This window comes from Triturus cristatus, chromosome 5_1 (assembly GCF_964204655.1).
Source record: "Triturus cristatus chromosome 5_1, aTriCri1.1, whole genome shotgun sequence".
Lineage (NCBI taxonomy): Eukaryota > Metazoa > Chordata > Amphibia > Caudata > Salamandridae > Triturus > Triturus cristatus.
In genome coordinates, this window is record NC_140587.1 from 771,599,792 (window position 1) to 771,621,024 (window position 21,233).

Consider the following 21,233-nt stretch of genomic DNA (forward strand, 5'->3'; position numbering starts at 1 on the left):
GGAGGCTGGGGTTCCGGTGCCCTGCTGTTCTGGCTATTCCAGGTTTGGGGGGGGGGGGGGGGGGGGTTGCTTTCTATCCCTGTCCTCCCTCCCCTCCTTCCATTGCTATCCTCTGATTAAGGGTCATCTGGCCTTGTCTTGCCCTTGTCCCTTATGGGTGGTTGCCCTCTGGTGACTTGGAGGTTTGTTGTCCCGGTCTGTTTTGGGATTGGTCCCATTCCTTGTTCAGGACGGGGGGGGTTCCTACGTCTGCCATGCCTTTTACGCATGTTCTTGCCTCCGGGGTACAGGGATGGGAGGTTGTCTATGGGCTGGCAGGGTGACTGCGCAGGTTTCTGCTTGTTGTTCTTCTTAGTTATTTCCCTGCCCTTGGGTTCTGCGGTGTTGGCACTCCTCTGGTGGTGGTGTTAGTCACCGTTTCTTTCCAATTTTTCTGCTCTTCGCACACTGTTCCCATGCTTCCACAGTTTATCTGGTGGTTCCGCGTTGTGGTGCGGAAAAGTTCTCAGGAGAAAACGGACGTGGGCGCGCCGGGGCGGGTCATATGTGACCTTGCTGATGTCACGTACGCAGATGATGCCTGGGCGGAGTCGCAGGGATGCTGTGGCAAAAAGTTTCCGGATCCAGTCTCACGCCTGGGGATAATTCTACGTGAAGGAATCTGCGGCTAGAATCGTCTCTACCAGATACATAGTCACCGAAGGTAAGTAACTCATACTTTAATTCGTATCCTTTTTGCAGTAACAGAATGTAGACATTACAGATTGTGCCGTTCTGTGCTTTTATTTAAATATCCACAGCCTTCTGCAGCTGTCTCTAATTGAATTGCACAACTTCCATCTCTGTAACTACATTTAACTCCGTTTGACACTGACCTTGTTTCCATGCTGAGATATGACTGCTTCAGCAGAAACTGGCAATGATTGACTCCACAGAATGATAAAAAGAGGGCGACTGGGAGATAAAAGCTTATCCATCACATATCCTCCCTACATTAACCTATGAATCAAAAAATGTGAGGTTCTGTGTCAAAATTCTACCTGTGGACCAGGGTGCGGGTTTTTCTTATAGTAGTTTCTACGTTCAGTGATTAACTCCAACCAGTGTAGGTGTTTGTGGGTTTCAGTGATATTGCTGTACACACAGCACTTTTGTCAAGCGTGTTAATTGAGGTAGCTGGGAAGCTTGAGTGGAGCACACAGCAGATGTTTATGCATGTAGCCAGTTCTGGCCTTCAGATTCTTCAAGATGATCTGTTGGATTACTGTTACTCATGTTCCCTGCATATCCACCTCTGTAAGTACCTGTGGTCTTTTAATGTTCATTGAATCATGCATGTGCTGTGAGTGATTGATGATATATAAATAGGAACTCTTGTTTATTGTTCCCTCTAGTTGTTGATCCTGCATGTGTACGTTGCCGCCCACCAACTCCTGAAGGCAAGAGGAATCCAGTGGGAGAAGATTTCATGAGGTTTTTACCCATGTTCCTGTCAGATAACCCTAATCCGAAGTGTGGGAAAGGGTAAATTCTACTTCTCATCTTAGCTTATCGCATGTCATTAGACAGTTTTCTAGATTATGCATAAAATTGAAAGTTTAAATAGGAAGGAGCCAGTTGAGCATGGTTTAGAAAATATGCGCTTCCACAGTTGGATAAGTGTGACCTAACTTTCAGTTGTGTCGACATAACAAGTGACTTTGGATCACTTAATTTAATGTCAGAGGGTGGCATAGTAAGGTATTGCTCAGTGCAACAAATTAATTTAAATTGCCTTTTAATTTATAACTGATTATTTCCAAATGGCGTGTGAATCCAGTTGTTTTAAAAACGGCCATTGATTATATACTTAATATAAATCGAATAGTGTGCTATGCATTGCCTTTCGGTTACCTCAGAACTCTGAAGATGCATGGAATACAGCAATGCCGCTGACCGTGTTTCTGGGACTGATAATAGCCTTTACTTGTTTGATATTACTCTAAACATGATGGGGAGAAGTAAGGCCAAAATGATAATCCATTGAGACCAAACCTTTAAAACTGATTGTTAGAAAATGTCAACCACGTCTGACCAAAATAGGTGAATTTGTTGAAAAAAGAACAAAGTTCTAGAAAGTAAGCTTTGGTTGTTCTCTAAAGCGTAAGACAACAACAAGCACGCGTGGGGAGGGGCGCACACGCCAAGGAGCCCCCAGAGCCGAGCACACGCACCGCCACGGATTGGAGGGAGACTCGAAGGTACGTGTGCGCTGATAGCGCTCAATGCCTGCCGCTCTTCGAGCGTGGAGCAGTCGGACTTGTTCCTGCTGACACGGAATGCTTAGGGGAGGAAACCAGGGCATCAGGGATGGAGAGCTGAAACACTCGATGTATCGCCCTGCCTCAGGATACTAGGACTTTACACCTGCCTCTGGGATGCATGCACCCTGCTTCTGAATGACGCGTGTCACTCACCAGCACCAGGCCTATTAGCTTTGTCAGGAGGAGGAAGGAGGAGGAGAAGTTCGCGCATTGGCTTCGTATGGTTCCTCTGACCGCCAACGGCCGCGCTGCCTGGGTGCTTCTGCCTAAGTGCACAGCGGTGTGTGGTCGTTGATCCCGAAGCCACCCCCCCTCCCGGAGGAATCGGAGAGAGAGGGCGAGGTGAAGACAGCAAAAACGCCACCGACAGAGGCTCCCCAGCAGGAGACTCATGGCCTGCCGTGCCCCCTTCAAATCTTCAGAGTTGATTGCTTCCCCGCACCGCAGTGTCGGCCCTGTGTGGAGGTGTGATGGTGTAGTGGAGACCGGGTGCGGCCTGCGGTTCGGGAAAGGGATCAGAAAAACCCACACCGGCCTCCCGCAGTGTCCGTTAAAGCCCGGAGGAGGCTGGGCTGGGCCCACTCTGTCGTCGGCCTAAAGAGATAAAGGGCAGATACATCAAAGGTACTAACTATATACGTTTTTGCTTTGAATAGGTGATAAGCATTCTGAGGGATGGGGAAGGGCAAGGAAACTTGCACAAAGTCGGGGGTGGTATTGTTGGGACCCTTGATGCATTCATAACAAGAGCTGAGACAGTCTTGACACATGAGATCCAGCTCACGGAGAAGAGACTTTCTCTGGACACTCTGGCCACCAAGTAGCGATCCTCGATAGGCCGTATATGCATGGTCAAATCCCCCGTGCAATCAAGAACCTCCATTGAGCACTTGCATGTTGAGTGTCCAAGAATGGGCAGGGTGGGGCGGAAGTAGCCTTAACACCATCAAGTGCTAATTTGGTTTGTGATAGCATAGAAGAACTCACGAGTATTAATGCAGTGCTGAGAGGAGGCGTCTGAATTAGCGCAAGAAGGGCCCTTCTCTTCTGTGGCTTTTTCTCCCTACCCGCCGGTAGATGGGGTTCCTCCTAAGGCATCAAGAGCACCAGACCCAGGCACCAACACGATCTCCACTAGATTAAAGAAATTTGCAAGGGGCAAGCCGGTAAGATCATCAACAACAGCAAGTAACAATGAACCTCCGGCTAAACGAAGTAGGAGAGGTGCCCCGACAAGACATAATCAAAGGACCAAATCCAAGCCGCAAATAGCCAATTTATTTAACCCGGAAAACATGGCGGCAGAACCCACACAAGTCCCAACACTGAACACTATGCCCACCAGCAGTAACCATACCCTGTTGGATCCGGATTGCAACACTGATCAATGGAATAAATTGGAGACTTTGATGTCTGTCCTCCTGAACCCTGTACTATGAAAATTGGCCATATTGAAGGAAAAACTGAACAAAATTGAAAGGTTAAGTAGAACATCACATAATTTGGGGGGGTGCCACTGCGGTGGGAGGGCCGGCACCGAGTAGATCAGTTTCTGGGGGCCCTAATCCACGTGTAGTTACCTGTGCCGAAAGGGCAACTGATACCCCCCAAATTGACAGAGGGGGCAGTAGGATCTGAGGCTCGGAGTGGGAACTCTGGCGCAAGGCCCTTAGGGAGAGAGGTGGTGGGGACAGACATTGTGCGGAGGGAGGTTGGACAAAGGGCAGCCAGGGAACATAGGGAGCACCAGATTGAGAGGGGGGGGGGGGGGGGGGGGTCCATTGTAGCTGCCCCCAGTAGTCGAAACCTCCCAGTAATAGACCTTCCACCTGCATGTTGCCCGTATACAGTGGTTTTAACAGGTGTTACAGGGCATAATAATGCACATGACGAACCTACTGCACAGTTAATAAATAAAGTGGCGCATTGGATGTGCAAGAATGCCGGGTTTAACATTTCAGATCATCAGCACATTTTGATGGCAAGGAGGGTCTCATGGATTGGGAGTTCGATGAAAGCCTTCCCAGGAGATAGTGTGATTGTCACGCTTAGATACCGAGAACTAGCACAGAAAATTCTTTCTTATCCTTGTAGCCCATTTGCAGTAGAGACCGGTATTACACCACTACCGTTGGTTTTTTTCTATAGGCCTCCACCTACACCCAATCTTCCACAACATTATGCGGGACAGGGGGAGGGAACAACGTGGTGGGGGTAGGCCGGTGGTTTTAAGTAATGCATTTACCCCACCGAGGGATTTAAACAATATTGATCGACTACACCATGGGGAAGGAGTGGGAAGAATCAATGACACCCCCGCGGTTTGGAGTGGTACAGTAGGCAGGAGAGAGGAGTTAAAGCAGGGGATAACACCACACGCAACACAAGATTGTGGGGGCTATAGCATCCGAAGGTTAGATAGCATAGATAGGGTTGTTATCACTCCCAGAAGTTCCCCCTGTGAGAATCCTAGGGTAGGGAGCGCCTTGGAGACATTATGACTAATGTGACCTTTTCAGCACGGGTAGAGGGCATGCTGGAGGGGGGTAGTTCTTCACCCCTTATATCTACTGGGTCATCGCCCTCGTGTACAGCACTATCCAAGAATGCTATATTGTCGTGGAATATCGCAGAGTTGAACAAGAAGATGGTTTCTCCAGAATGGCACGCATTTATAAAGGGATATGACATCTGTCTTTTCCAAGAGACTTGGGCAGAGGCTCCTCTTTTTTGTGAAGGGTACCTAAACTATTACATCCCAGCCTGTAGGGGAGAAAAGGGGAGGCCATCGGGGGGTTTGACCGTCTGGGTACCGCAAAATTTACATCTAAATATACAGGAACTCCTAACCCAGAGTAAAGATATCCAGGCAGTTATATTGAATATGAGTGCACGCCGAAACATAGACATTTATAATGTCTATTTGAGGGGTACTCGAGGAAAGAAGTCAGGAGTCTTGGTGGCACTTGACGTTCTCCTTGATTCCCATCAGGAAGTCCTGAATATCCTTGTTGCAGGGGACTTCAACACTACGTTTGAGCCCCTATCAGAGGAAGTAGTTCAAGACATGGAGGAAGTAGATAATTATTGGGGCATTTAAAAGTTGGAATTATATCCCATTAGGAAGTGGACCGATGTGATTATCCAAATTAGCACTATTTGTATGGAAAATGGTTTGAGAGCGGTCAATGGGCGTACGTACTCAGATAGGGTTGGGGCTAATACCTTTAATAATGGACACAGCACTAGCAGAATAAACTATGTGCTGTTGAGTCTGGAACTATGGCACGCCCTTAGTGATATGCTAGTCGTAGATAGGTTGGAAAGTGACCATAACCCATTGTGTGTGACTATTGAATTAGGGGAGTGCAAGGTACACACAGAACGAGGAATTGGTAATTCTCGAAGTGACGTCATACCATCTAATGATATGAGACGTCTTAAATGGGCACAAATTATTGAATCGCCAGACCTGATAGATTGTATAAACAAGGGTTTGGATAGTGCTACTAATGTGCTCGAAGATAAGGTGGCAAATCACAAGACACAGACTAGATCAAATACCAAACACCCATAATCATTTTTTCGTTCATCTGCGTACTTATTTTTATAAGCAGGGTAGAAATAAAAAGGTTTTATATCATAAAGTTGAGCGTTGGTTTGAAAAAGATTGTTGAGAGGCACGGACTGCCCTAGGGGAAGCTATCAAAGCGGGAGATCCTATAGTAGTTCGAAATGCAAGATGTACTTATAAGAGCACCCAGAAAACTGCAAAGAGAAAATGGGATGATAAAAGATGGCAGGATTTAAGGGAGGCTTGTGCCTCAAAAAATCCCAAAGCATTTTGGAATGTATATAAATGGGGTAGAGGAGGCCAGGCCCAGCAGCTGCAAAATCATGTACCTCAAAGGGACTGGGTGACTCATTTTAAACCACAATATGCTCTAAAAATAGTCGCAGAGGAGGGGGATTTTATTAGAATACCCTACCAAGATGCGGCCTTTTGCCGGGCCGAGGTGGACACGGCACTTAGATCTATTATGGTCGGAAAGACACCAGGGCCGGAGGGCCTACCCGGGTATGTCTTCCTTTTTGATAAAGAAAAATGGTGCCGATGTATCCTTTTGCTGACTAATGCCATTGCCCAAGGAGCCCCAATACCAGACTCCTGGAAAGGGGCAGAAATTATACCTGTTTTTAAGAAAGGGGACTAGTCATGCCCAGGGTACTACAGGCCAATCAGTCTGATTGACTGTATGCAAAAGGTAATGGGGAGATGGGTATTGAATAAAGTTCAGGATCGGATTGACGAACCAATGTTTTATCTCCCCTGCAAGCAGGGTTCCGGGCTTTTACAAGCACCATAGATCAGGTGTTTAGGTTTGTCCTACTTGACTGGAAGACAGTCATTTTGGGTAACGGCAGCATGTATGCCGCATTTTGTTGATCTTAAGTCGGCATTCAACCTGGTCCCTTGTGCTAAACTCTGGAATGTTTTACATGAGCGAGGGATGCCATCAGAACTACTAACACTCATTATCAGGTTACATGAAGATGACGAGGCTAAAATAAGATGGGGGAGCCAGGGTGAAGCCACCGAATCATTCCCTGTAGAAAGAGGGGTGAGACAAGGGTGTGTGATGGCCCCAACGCTATTCTCATTATACATTAATGGAATAGTGAACAGTATGAGTTCTACCCCCACTGATGCTCCAAAACTAGCAGGAGAAAAAAACCCTGTACTGTTTGCAGACAACACATTAATTATCTCCAAGACCCCAGGCGGATTCCGAAAGACCCTAAAAATAGTTGAGGAGTTCTGCTTACCGAGAGGATTGGAGGTTAATGTGTTGAAAACAAGGCTGATGGTATTTAATACACAAAGGGCCCTTAAGGGGGGGAATACAAATGAACGGTAGCCCGTTGGAACATGTTAAAGAGTTCACTTACTTGGGGGTTAACATCCAGTATAACCTGAAATGGAATCGTCAGATAGAATTAGCATCCCTTAAACACAGGCAATTGGCTGGGGCGGTATAGAGGGAATATAACACCTCATACACCCATTAGCCCAGCATTAGAGATTTATAACACAAAAGTCATTAGTTCAGCTCTTTATGGCTCTGAACTTTAGGGTTGCGAAAATTTATCAGCGCTTACATCCTCTGAAAATAGGTTTCTGAGGAATATCACTAGGTTACCCAAAGTACCCCTACGTGCCCGTTATTGTACGATTTAGGGGGGAAACCTATTGCAGCATTAGCCAAACTGCGTCCCCTCTTGTATTGGCACAGAATATAGACTGTACCTGAACTTGCAGGTTTTGCAGCAGGATTTTTGGATATAATTGGGGCCAATACCTTTCACTTTATAAAATGGTTAAGGGCGGTCAGAGATATCCTGTCCAATATTGGCATGACTTCATTGTGGAATGACCCGATAAGCTCCGCTTTCCCCACTAAGAAATGTTTGAAAGAGAAGTACTGGGAATGGGTCCAGCATAACGCACTCAGAACTAGCGAGTCTTCCACTCCAACTGGCCAATTTTGGGAATTTAAAGTTATCCCAAAGATGGAGGCATATTGGGATTTTATTACAAAGCCGCTCGACCAGAAATTATATTTCCAGTTTAGGGTAGGCACCCTCCCACTGAAAGCATTTACAGCTAGTTGGTACGCATCTAGTGATTAACGCGTGCTCGATATGGAAGGATAGCGTCGAATCTCTGGCACATTTACTGTTTGTGCTGGATATGATGCTCCACGTCGAGTTTGGTTGTCACCAATCTGTAAGCTTTTAGGAACTAGAAGGGCCAGTGATGCTGAAAATGTTGCGCCACTGATACAACAGCATCCATTGTTATAGCAATGGCAAAATATTTAGGGTGGTCGTGGGCACTAAGATCTAATTCCCTACGCCAAACCTAAAAAAAAAAAAGTGAATTAGTTAATTACAATTTCTAGTGGAGACGTTCTGGTAGATGCGTGATCGAACTTTGTGGGAGGCCGTTCTTCGCCTTGAATTGTAAAACTTATTGTGCCCAATAATTGGTTTTAATATACTGATTTGAGTTATTTGTACATATTTTACTTCTCTTTTTAAAGGTCAATTTTCATTGTCACGCTGTTTTAACTAGGTTATGTAGTATATTGTGGTAATTGTTTTTATCCACGCCTTTATCTGTTTTTGTTAAATGCTTTTATGACTTAATTTGTCGTGTAAAGCTATTTGATGATGTTTTCTAAAGCACAAATTGTGGTCCGAATTAGCCCATGCCTCCTTAATAGATGGGTTAAAAACATTCATGTTGCTACTACTGGTTTAAAATGAACTGTGCCAAAACCCATCTTTTGAGAAAATACTTCGGGAATACACATGCAGCAGCACTGGTTTCACCTGAAGAGTTTAAAAGCTGAAACGCTTATCTTGTTGACCATGTTCAAAAGTTGTTTGGTTATAAGTTTTAAGTTCATAAATGCTCAAAGATGTTCTTAATAATATTCTGGTCTCGCTCGCTTAGAATCGTGCTCTATAGATCATACTTACATTATGTGTTTTTTTACCTGTGAGTGACATTGACGATTAATGCTACAATTTGTAGTTCTGCACTATACAAGTCATTTTCCTTGTTTTCTAACTCAAGTAACACATATTTCTTGTGAAATATTGAAGGTTATAGGAAGGAGAGGTTGACACTTCAGATACCTCCTTGCTAGGTGAAAATGTGGATCACTGGTGTGAAATAATTTGGTAGCTTATGTTATGTACCTCTACATTCAGGTGCTTTGAGTGACATGTGAATTCTGTTCTTCCACAGAGAGTAGTGGAAGTTCCTCTAGCCCATCCTGCTCTAGCCCTTTTATCGTCTGTGGTGTTGGTGTGTGATAGGCCACATTTTCAGAAGCTTACCAGTTCCTAAGAATTGTTATCACCAACGTGCAGAGATTTTCCTAGAGTCTTGAAATGGCGTCTTCCCTTGTAAAGATATCCTGAAAGATGCCTGCTCAGTTGTGTTTCCCCACTGGGGGTGCAAGAAGTGTGGCTTCCAGCCAGTGTATGAGAATGACCTCTCTCTTTCTCTTCCTTTTTCTTGCAAGAAGAGTAGTAGGATCTGTTGGATCTTGTTCCCATGATTACTCTGAATAAAAATATCCATACATAGCTATTTAGATTAAGCTTGACTATTGCAGTATTTCAGAACCTGGATTATAATGTTTAGATCTGGCAGTACAAGGTTTTAGCAAATTACCAGGCTTAACAAAAAAATACCCCTCCAGAAAATTTGTGTTTCTCAGGTTGTCAGAGCCTGTGTGCCCAATAAGATCCAAATGACATAGATGAAAACAAGAAGACATGTTTTTTAGTGCATGCAGAAGCCCTACTAGTTTAAAAGAGTATGTTACCCATGGAAGCTGGTCATCCATTAAATGATAGTTGCAGACATATGTAAAATAGTGGGTTACCAGGTGCTAAGGATAGGAGTCCTTTACAAGTAATAAATCTGCAACTTTCCGTTTACTGGGAACCAAGTACCACATTGTGGCACTTGATTCGTGTAGCAGAGCAGAGCAACCCAAGGTCCTAGTCAGGGGAGGTGGTGTGGACCAGTACTCCAGTTCACTGGTAAGTGACAAACAACAATCAAATATTTGTCCACTCAGTGCTTTTTCTTATAAAAAGGCAAAGTACTTTATTATGCACACACTTCTGAATAATACTCCTTAATTTACAAATACCATATCTGCAAGTGGGCAGATGGACATACCTATGGTGACATATTCCTAATAGTTCACACTCCTAATGAACCCTGAACCTTGTAACAACAGTATCCCCACTTAAACTAGACCCAATGTAAGGGTGTTTTGTTATCAAAAGGCAGGCCTACTGGCTTTGTCAGGGAATCCCCGCATTTATAAAAAGCAGAAATTGGTCATACAAAAAGTAATACAACTCCATTAAAAACACTATGGGTGGTAACATCTTAAAGTAACCGTCATTATACCATATATCATTTAATTGTCAATAAAGCATTAAATAACAGTAAAATGTGTGCCAGAGTCTTTCTTCTGCTTTTAACATGTCGCTGTAGCTTTAGGACTAACCAACAGGAGTCTCTGCACGTCTGAGCCTGTGTGCAAAAGCACAAGCACCAGGAGTGCTTGAAACTAAAGTAACATTCTCCCGGCGGCATCAATATAAACATAGGAGACTTAAGGAAAACATTTGAGAACATCTCCCAGAGGGACTGATGTACCTCTGGCAGCCCCGCAAAAAATTATCACAAAATAATTACAAATGTTAGTTGTAATTTGCTAATATTGAGGTTCGCATGACGACTTTGTGGGACTCTCCAGTACCTGAGACAGTGAATAATAATGACCTCTTTCTCCACTTCAAAAACATTTATTTTTCATCCTTCAGATGCGGCCTCACGCCGTTGGTTTAATAAAACATTTTTAAGGGCCTGGTGACCTCGAACCTTCGATGGTTGAGCCGACGTGCACACAGCACGGGGGTTGCGCAGGGAGCTCTCTGCCTCGTGGCCCTGGTGGATCCCACTGACAGCATAGCTGTTGTGTGCTGGCATGGAGTCCGCATCCTCTTATTTGCCCAGCCCATGCATGAGCAGGTGGGGTGTTGTCAACATTGTGCATTCTGCTCCCCCAGACATTGACATGGGGAGCCGCGGTGGCACACAGCCCTATTTTTGTTCTTTCCCAGGGGGGTGAGGCCCCTGTGACTGGTATAATTTTCATGGCCCTGAGGGATGGTCCTCCCCATTCAAAAAGTAATAAAAGCAATTATGCAGTCCCCCAGAGTATTGTCCCTCCTCGAGGTATCTAAAGAAGTTGCAGGGGAATTTGCAACTTAGCGATATGCGCTGCGTTTTCCTTTCCTGACCCTCATGGGGGACCAGGCTTCTCTCTCTGTTTTCTCTGGTGCCGATGGCCGATTTTAACAGCCTTGGTGTTGCACTGCTGGTAACCACCAGGAGGGGATTCTTCAGGCCTACTGACCTCTAAATTCATATTTGTACTTAGAGCTTGATTTTAACTCCTCCTGATGTTGGCCCTGTCCACTGTCTGGATTTCTAGCACCTTCCTTGGGGGCTTCTTCAGCCTTCTCCTTCCTGCTGGGGGTCATCCACCTGTTGGACCAGTCCACATAAGATCCAGGGGAGCTATCCGCCCCTGTTTTCCCCTATCCGGCAGGTCCATCCCGCTTGGGTGTAAGGGTGTCCGTGCTACTTGCCCTGGCCACTTCAGTGGAGTCAGGTAGCTTCTCCCTCAAGCTTGGCATTCCTCAACATTCCAAACTGTATCTTCCTTATACATGGGATTTTTTAAGGTGGGGTTAGAAATTTCTAGAAGCTAGGAACCTCTGCCTAATCTTAGGGTGATGCATTATCACTCTACTACTGCCTGCACAGCATTTTGGGACATTTCATCATGGCAACTTGAAGTGGTCTGTTGAAAGACCTTCTCTGAAAGTTTCAAGCCTACCCCCAACTGCCTCAGCGCCCTGATTCCCTTCTCTCCAAAACTTCAAAGGGGAACCCTACAATGATTGTCGCCAGGGATCTGGCTGTCGTCCTTTGTGTGAGAGTGAGCCTTCACAGGTCAGGTGCACTTTGAAAGATAATTAGCGTATGCATATTACGTCTCCATCCCTTCCTTTTCCAGGAAAAAGCCCAAGGACAATCAAATGGCTCTATTGTGCGGGTAGTGTAGGAAGATGGCTTTTTATATAGTAGACCAAAAAAAAGGTATATTGTGTAGAGAGTCCAGGTGTCCCTTATAAGTGGACAGGGGCTTGCTTTAACAATCCCAAGGCGCTCTTTTTGTGGTAGTGTGGTCGAGCAGCCTTAGGCTAATCAAATATGAGTGTTAAACATTTAGGGGCTTTTCGCCATCGGGTGCCCCATTGTTTTCATTGGGAGGCAGTTCTTGGGAAAAAAAGGCTGCAAGTTGGAACTGGTGTGGTCAGTCCAGTTGAAGCCACAGGGGGGTTTGGTCCTTGAGGTGCTCGGGCACGTAGGGACACAATTGGTCTGCTTTTCCTCTGGTTGTAGGGCTCTGTGCAGTGGTGTCTTTAGGTGCCTGGCCTGTGCTTCAGAAGACACTTGCGGTTGAGGGGACCTGGACAAGATGCTGCAGGCGACATCTGGATGACCAGTCTGGGCAAACTCAAGGTGGGGTTCGACTCTAATGGGTGTCAGGACCTCGTTGGCCCACTTCCACTCTGGCCTGGTGGGCAACTGGTGCAGTGTTTTTTTCTGGTGTTGGCTTTTCACTGTCCGAAGTCCTCCCTGTTCTTCTTGGGTGCCTGCAGGGAAGTAGCTTCACCCCTCAAAGGTTGATAGTGGTTGCTCCTTGAAGTGCTGGCAGTCCTTTTAGACTTTTGGTGGAGGATGAGCCGTCTTTGGTGCAATTGTCGGGGACGACAGACGGTTCGGCAGGGTTGGTGCCAAGTTAGTTGCTGCTCTTCAGTTCTTTCTATTCACGGCTGTTCGGTGTCCTCCTTTTTAGGTTGTCAGGATCACCATTCCTGGTTCCAGGGGCTTCCCTAAATACTAGATTTATGGGCGTTAAGGGGAGTGAAAGGTGGTAGCCAATGGGCTACTTATCCTTGGGGTCACTACACCCCCTAAATGACCACTTCCTTTGGGAATTGGGCATAACCCTGTGTCAGAGTTCATAATTCTGCCATCACCAAGATGGCGGAATTTTCCCAAGGGGTGGGGGCACATCAGGCAGCTCACCTTAAGCGTGTGACTGGCTCTGGGATTGCAACATGCCTTTCTGCATATCTAATTTCCCACCTGTCCTGGAGCCGAATGGGCCCAGGGCAGGGGGGTTGACATTTCCTTTGTTTGGGGAAGCCGTGCTCACATATCAAAGGCAGGAGGCCTTTGAAGCCTCCTGCCTTAATATGCGGATTACTTGGCCATCCTGCTTGGGGGAGGTGACAACACCTCTGGTCAGAGCAGGAATTGTTTCTGCTCTCAGAGAGCGTAGGTTCTCACCTGCAGGGGGTCTGAAACCGGTCTGTGGCAGCAGGCAGGTCGACACCAGGTCGCCAGCACATTAGAGGCTGGTGGGTTTTCAGGGGGCACCTATGAAGTATCCTCTGGATGCATGTATTAATATATCCACCACCGGAATCAGTGCAGGTTTATTAATACAAGGTATTAATTAGTAAAAATGATTAAAATGATATCAGTGAAGCCATCATGTGGCTGCGGTCCTCGATTTTACCAGTGTCCAGCACATATACTTAAAACTGCTTCCCTGTTCACTTGTGATATCTAAGAATTGACATAGACATCACAGGGGTATATCTGCATGAGCAGATATGTGCACACATATAGTATAGTGCTCCCTGCCTTAGGGCTGAAAGGCCTGCTGTGGAGTGGGTTACCTAAACTGCATGTGTACCATGTCGTTATTTTACTTTTGTCTGCACCTAGACACACAGCCTGCAATGGCAGTTTGCATGTTGGTGCTGAGGGGTCCCTTAGGGTGTCACAATACATGCTGCAGCCCGTGTGGGACCCTCTTCAGCCTCCCTGCCCTAGGTACCTGGGGGTAACACTTACTAGGGACTTAAAGGGACTGCTAAAGGTTTTTCCAAATTGGGAGAACAATTGTACAGTTTAGGGAAAGCGACCTGGGACGGGGGACCTAGATAGAAGGAACTCAATGGACTTGTGTCAAGATTTGCATCAGATACCAGGGAAAAAGTGGGCGTGACCATGTCACAAGGGGGCACTTTCCTACAGGGAGGCCTCTGATCTTCAGAGTAAATACCTTTGGCCAGTACGAGGGAAAATGTCTGGACTCTAATCATGAGCTGAGCCAGAGATTTATGTCAAATCTCCAACCGCATGCATGCACATCAGCTTTTGGAGTTTACCACTCAGATATTGTTAGGAAGACCTTTATCCTGTCCTGTGTTGTTTGGGGGGATCTTGACAACCAAGCAATCACTCTGAAGGTCATCCCCAATTGCTGGCTTAAAACCATAGAACTGTGCACTGAGATGGAAGGAGCACCCTATGTGCCTCTCTATTTTCCGAGTTGGGGCTACTGCTCTATCTACCTAGACATTGTGAGACGGGGGGTTGTGACATCCTGATAAATAGTTAGGGGGGCAGGCCTTTTTACCTGCTTACTGTGCCCTAAACCTCTTTCCTAAAACAGGAGCTCATTCTTGCTTAACCAGGATCCTTTAAATCCTATTGTGCGGAGAGTGAATGTCCATGCCTGTGTGTCTGTGGAGGAGGATGAGGCCTGTGAGTGCGACTGGATATGTGCATGGTGAAATCTATTGACCCTAACAAAATGGTGTTTCTTAAAATCGTGTCAGCTTTTGAGCAAAGGCTCTCAATCCTCTGCAAGTTTTTATTCCTTTCCGGTCTTCCCCAATACAGCTGTTCCTGTCAGAGTGTCAAGCCATCTACTCCTTGAAGTAGCTATAGTGCCTCTGCCAGATAGATCCCTGATCCTCACCTACTTCGTGCCTCGATCTGCATACCAGAATTATATGGCCGTCCAGTCTAGATATAAATACTCCATGGACCACCAGACTCTGGTCCAGGGTAATTCAGCTACCAGAGTTTATTTCAGAGTTAGGGGGTGTCTCCTCCTCGAAGAATATTTGCCTCATTTGCTCCTGGTCTGGGTTCTAAGGCTGTATGCAACATCCATATGCTCTTTTCTGGCCGCAATAAGACATGCCTCTGAATGTTATATAGTCTCTGCATCTTTTTCTGAAATCTCTGCTCTTAGGGATTTTTTTGCTTGGCCATATTACATCTAGTCTCTTGTTGCCGTAAGTCACAGTGAGTCCACTTTGTGATCATTCTTATCTAAAGCTTGTTCAGGGTCCAAAAACCTCTGTTTACTTTGTGATGGGGTGGGACGGTGTAGGCCCAACAGGCCACCAGCCTAGGCCCTTATGAATCCTACATCATTGACCAGGTCATTTGCATTGCTGATTTGACTGCTTCTCTTGTTGTGATCCTTTCCTTCTCCCTGATGTTAGTTAGTAGATTTATATAGTGCGCCTTATCACCCGTGAGGGTATCCAGGCACTGTCCATGGGCACAGGGAGATTAAGTGATATGCCCAGAATCGCAGGATGTGCACCAACGCTGAGACTCTAACCCGGATCCCCAGCTCCTGTTCACTCTCATGTCTCATGTGAGTGAACAGGAGCCAAGTAGTTATTCAACAAGTACTGCTGCGGAATACAGTTCTTTCTGTGACCCTTGCCACCAAGATGAATCTTGCTAAATTAGATTTAAAATGCGAATCATGCGGGTCCTGCTCAAAATGGTTTTCGTGAGGTCAGTACATGGAATGCCATTAAATTGGTTAATAGTTACCCTTAGAAACGGGAATCAGTAATTAGCCATATATTAGTAAAAACTGGTTGTTGTGGAAATGTAATCCCCTGACCGCTGTCTTATTTGTCTCAAAAACTTTACTACATTAGGTCTGTCAGATCTGGAGAGTGCCCCTATGACCATTTGGTTGAACTTTGAAAAAGACACTTTTTTTCCACAAACACTTTCATTTGTCATATGAGGTATTCCCGGGTCACTTAGGCAAGAAACATTGGACTAAAGGATATGGGGCCTGACGTATTAAAACATCTTAAATCCTTGTAACGCTTTTTATGTGAAAAGCTGAATATGAAAAATGTGTTATATCAAAGTGACATTGCCAGCTGAAAATGCCTTTGCTACTCCCAGTGTTCCATCTTCATTGCAGTTCACAAGAAAATGAATCTATGAGCAGAAGCAAAGCAGTTGGCATGAGTGACAGCATCTTCCTTGCAAATGGCAGCTGCGGACATCAGGTTGAGCAGGCAGAGAGACCCTGTAGATCTCTGCTTGTTCATTTTCTCCACAATCCCACCTTTTCAGTGTTGGAGATACTCCTTGAAAGGGTTTGCAACATTTAAGATCTCACGCATCAAGACGCCCATTTCTCTTCACAGTGTCTAATAGAAGCTTTGTAGACCTTATGCACCACTTTTTGCTCTTTATTCATCCTCTCCCTGTGGCTGGAAGATTTTGTTTCTAAATCCAATATCTGGGTTTTCCGAAAAATGTATATGTCCTTTGTGTTTTTTACAGGATGTTTTGAGAAGGTCTGGCATATTAAAGTCGGATTATTACTTTTTGGTGACCACCTGAAGTGCATTATTGCTTTAATGTAGTCTTTTGAATTTTACACCTAATAAATCGACCATAGCTGCCGTGGTATGTAAAGATAAGAGGAGGGCATAAGAAAAGTAATGATAATACCTGGAAATAAGCATTTGGTATTTCTTACCGTGTGTAATGCGTGCCACCTTTACCCATACTGCTACGTTCGTACTTGTACCTTCAGTAAGACGTCAAGCTCCTTTTCAGTCTCTTCTTTTCTCTTTACAGGGGGCATGCTGCATACAGTTCTGCTGTCAACCTAATAGACAAGGGTACTAATGTTGGTGCAACATATTTTATGACTTACCACACAGTGTTGAATACCTCCACTGCCTACATTGACGCCATGAAGAAAGCACGGATCATAGCGAAGAACATCACGGAGACGATGGGCATCGAAGATCAGCACTACCGTGTGTTCCCTTATAGGTATACTAGTTTTATTCCTGCCACAGATATGTAAAATATGGTATGATTTGTTTATAACGATTTCATGTCTCCCTGTAGTGGCCAAAAATTGTCTTTCAGATTCCACTTTTAAATTCTTTCAGATGTTTAGGGCTGTGTTCTTATGTCCCATAGCGGTAGGTATCTGGGCTTCTGCTTGAAGTATAGGACAATGCATCTATGATAAGAACCTGCAGCCCCATGGTGAATAGATTATCCCACTCTCCACACCGGTTATTCAAGATTGCAAATCATGTCACACTGCAACCATTGTTCAAGGTCTGCCGTTATTCACAAGCCCCACCATAGTGCACAGTATTGAATTGTTCCCTATCCATTGTACAGTATTGAATTGTTCCCTATCCATTGTACACAGTATTGAGTTGTTCCCTATTTTTGTACTTAATATAGAATTGCTCTCTACCCCACCACCCTACAGTATATTAAGTTGTTACCTACCCTCACAGTTCTCTGCACCGTTGCACGTGGTCCTAAATCATTCCCTGTCCAGTTCCTAGTATACTATTATCGTATACATTCTTGAATTGTTCCCTATCCCGTTTATGAAGCATGAGCTCAACCATTCTGTACTAACTCACCATTGTGCATGATTTTGAATTGTTCCCTGCCTTGATTCATTCCATTTACGCGACATGTTCAGGTTCCGTGGCTCCCCAACTAAATTTGCACTTTATAAATACCTTTTCACACATCCATTCAAAGGTAAATGTGCATTCGCAGTGAAGAAGAGATTGGGTGCACTCTGCTTGATGTACCCTTTCATAGAAGGATGCACGCGTGTTTCAGCAGCCTGTTGTCCTATTGCCTGTTGTCCTATTTGGGTGTTTTCAGCATGCCAACACATGCTTTTGAATTGCTTTGTAATTGTGAGCTTTCTCCTATTTGCTGATAAGGAAGTGACTCATCGGGTAATCTTAACAATTCACCAATACATGTACCACTGACTGAAAATGAAGCCCTTTTTGTTCTACTTCCCTAACCAGAAATGGAGCGAGCTGATTTTAGTCTGAGCGGAGACCATCCTTTTGCATTCGAAAGTATTACTCAATTGTGTTTTTTCTCTTTATTATTTTCCCTGTGAAACCCATTGTGAAATGATCCCCAGAACAAAGCTTTCTCCAACCATCATTGAGCAAACTGTAGAAATTGTGTAAACTTTTAATCACTGTATTCTGGCTCAGAAAAACTATATTTAGGAATAATGTTGCAGGCAGTGTAATGATTTGTAGATTAGGCTCAGGGATGATAAGGAAATAAAGAACTTGTTTCTAGCTCTGGGTGCCTCAAATATGTTAGTTGAATTTATTAGACACCCTCATGAAGGGAAAAGAGTTGATTAAATCATTCTTCAGAAGCATGTATTGGAAAGTCATTGACTAAACACTGATTTGCGTCTTTGCTCTTTACACAGCGTGTTCTACGTGTTTTATGAACAGTACATGACCATTGTTCATGATACAATCTTCAATATCTGGGTGTCCTTGGTAGCGATCTTCTTGGTGACGGCCATCCTTCTTGGATTTGAACTCTACGCAGCCATCCTGATGTGCCTAACAATTTTCATGATACAAATCAACATGTTTGGTGTGATGTGGCTCTGGGGCATCAGCTTGAACGCTGTGTCACTAGTAAACCTTGTCATGGTGAGTGCATTTGTTTTTTACTTACTGTTTACGTACATTTAATCTAGCACACACCTCAAAGATGATGTTTTGCTGAGGTGTGGGTTTGCGTTTTTTATTTCCAGTTCTTACCCTTTCATCTACAAATTGATGTGAATTGTAATTTTCTGTGAAAACATCAGCAGTTCAGTACAATCAGAAGATGGGAAGGCCTAGACTGGCAGCCTTTTAGTTTGATTGAATATATTCCTATATTCAAGCTCTAGGTCTGTTTCTGTGTAATTCATATTTTGTATGCTCATCTATACCTATACCAATCAGTTCAATAAAATAAATGGTTGCCTACATCAAATCTCCAACGCACAATTGTGCTGTCTTGCTGATAGTTCCCGGCACACAACACTTTTTAGCCCGAATACATGTCTAGGTCTCTTTTTTACTACAGATTTTTGAACAAGGCTCCTGAAGTGGGCTTTAATTTTTTGGTATCTGCAGCACTGCAGAATATCCATGTGTTTGTTGCATGGCTCTAGGGAGCCTCAATTGAGTGATCTTTTGTTTTCTTGGGTCATTTCTCCCTGACCAGGGAAACCTTCCATTACTTCTCCTGACATTACTGTCTTAGTTTTATCATGTCTTAACTCTTCCATCTACATTTATCAAAAATGTTATCTCAATACCTTTTACTCCTTGCAAATTTTATTTTGTTACTAATGCCTACACTTTTAGTTCCATACAATAATAGTTTTGTATTTTAGTATTTCATATTAATTCATTATTTTAAAATCTTCTATTAAAATGTACCCCAACTCAAACCATAATTTTAATTATTAGTTATAATAATTTAATACTGATTGCTCATTTATTTTCTTGTCTTTAAACTAGGTTGCTATTTTACTTATAAAAAAGTTGGTTTATTAATTAAATTAAACCATTAAAGGGCCCTTGCTCTGTCAGAAAGGCATTCATTTTAATTAAATTAATTCAGTTTGGCACCATTCTCACAATACAAATCATTATTTAATATCTTGTTTTAATTATATTAAATTAATTTAAATTTCTTTGATTTGCTTTTCAAAGACAAGGAACTTGTGTAATTACACTATCATTAATCCACACCCGAATCCCCCAATGGTAAATAATATCTTTTCTAAATTAAATTAAAAACATTTTCTTATAACTTTAATTATTTATTTTAATGTTGTACCTTTATTCTTACCCAATACTAGTCTTAGTCCTAAAACTCACCAATGTTGTTATAATATTTTCCGATATACTTTACTGGTTGAATTTTATTTAATTATTGTAAATAAAAGTAAACAAAAGTAATTATTTACATATTTTTGTCCTTTTTGATCACATAATTCTGGACAACATAAAGGCATAAAATAAAAAGTAATACAAATTCTATTTGTTATCAGAGTTTTCAATCCTGCACAAGGCCTTCCCGCACCATTTACCCACCTCTTATAATTTGAAATAGAAAGTAAATTGTTATACTAGAGTCGTACAGAAGGAATATGCTACTTACCAGTATGCATCTGTTCTTGGCATGTAGAGCTGCAGATCTGTACACTTTTGCATAGATCGCCATCTGGTGTTGGGCCCGGATGTTTGCAGTTTGTTTTTCTTCTTGGACAGTCTTTGGAAGTCACGAGTTCGGTGACTCCTCCTTCGGTCCGTACTGCGCATGGGCTTCGGCTCCATCCTCAGATTGTTTTTCGCCAGCAGGGAAATGATGGAGCGTAGTGATAACAGTAAGAAACCCATGTGTGTTGTATCTAAATAAGATAGACTGGAACGGATACAGGTAGCCGGGTGGGTTTGTACAGATCTGCAGCTCTACATGCCAAGAACAGATGCATACTGGTAAGTAGCATATTCCGTTCGAGGCATATGAGCTGCAGATTGTACACTTTTGCATAGATTATATAGCAGTACCCAGCCCTAGCGGCGACCACCGGTATCCGTTGCAGCGGTTTGAAATAGTGTCTTTAGTACAGCCTGGCCCACACTAGCTTGTTGCTTGGAATGCACGTCTACACAGTAATGTTTTGTGAAGGTGTGCGGAGTTGATCATGTGGCTGCCTTGCAGATGTCATCTAAGGGTATGTTCCCTAGAAAAGCCATAGAAGCCCCTATCTTTCTTGTAGAGTGGGCTTTAGGTGGAACAGATAATGTTCTTTTTGCTTTGTGATAGCAAATTTGTATGCACTTAACAATCCACCTAGCTATCCCTGATTTAGAGATGGGGTTACCTTTATGCGGTGGAGAGAAGGAGACAAACAATTGTTTGGTCTTCCTGAAAGGTTGCGTTCTTTGTATGTAGTACAACAAAGCCCTTTTAACATCAAGTGTATGTAGAGCCCTTTCCGCAACAGATTGAGGTTGCGAGAAAAAACCCGGTAATTCCACCGATTGATTAAGATGGAAGGGGGAAATGACCTTGGGCAGAAATTTTGGGTTTGTACGAAGTATCACCTTGCTGTGATGTATCTGCAAAAAGGGTTCTTGTACAGAGAACGCTTGTATTTCACTAACCCTTCTAAGGGAAGTGATAGCAATGAGGAAAGCTGTTTTCCAGGTGAGGAACTGTAGCTCACATTTATGCATTGGTTCGAA

General features: G+C 43.9%; 1 protein-coding gene across 1 annotated transcript in view; it reads left to right on the forward strand.

The window, feature by feature from the left end:
• NPC1 (NPC intracellular cholesterol transporter 1) overlaps positions 1 to 21,233 on the forward strand; it is a 318,816-nt gene that overhangs the window by 264,618 nt on the left and 32,965 nt on the right. The window contains exons 20-22 of the mRNA XM_085605758.1: positions 1,395 to 1,524; positions 16,750 to 16,950; positions 18,401 to 18,632. Of these exons, the coding sequence (XP_085461884.1) occupies positions 1,395 to 1,524; positions 16,750 to 16,950; positions 18,401 to 18,632 (563 nt within the window). The remainder of the gene's footprint in view (positions 1 to 1,394; positions 1,525 to 16,749; positions 16,951 to 18,400; positions 18,633 to 21,233) is intronic.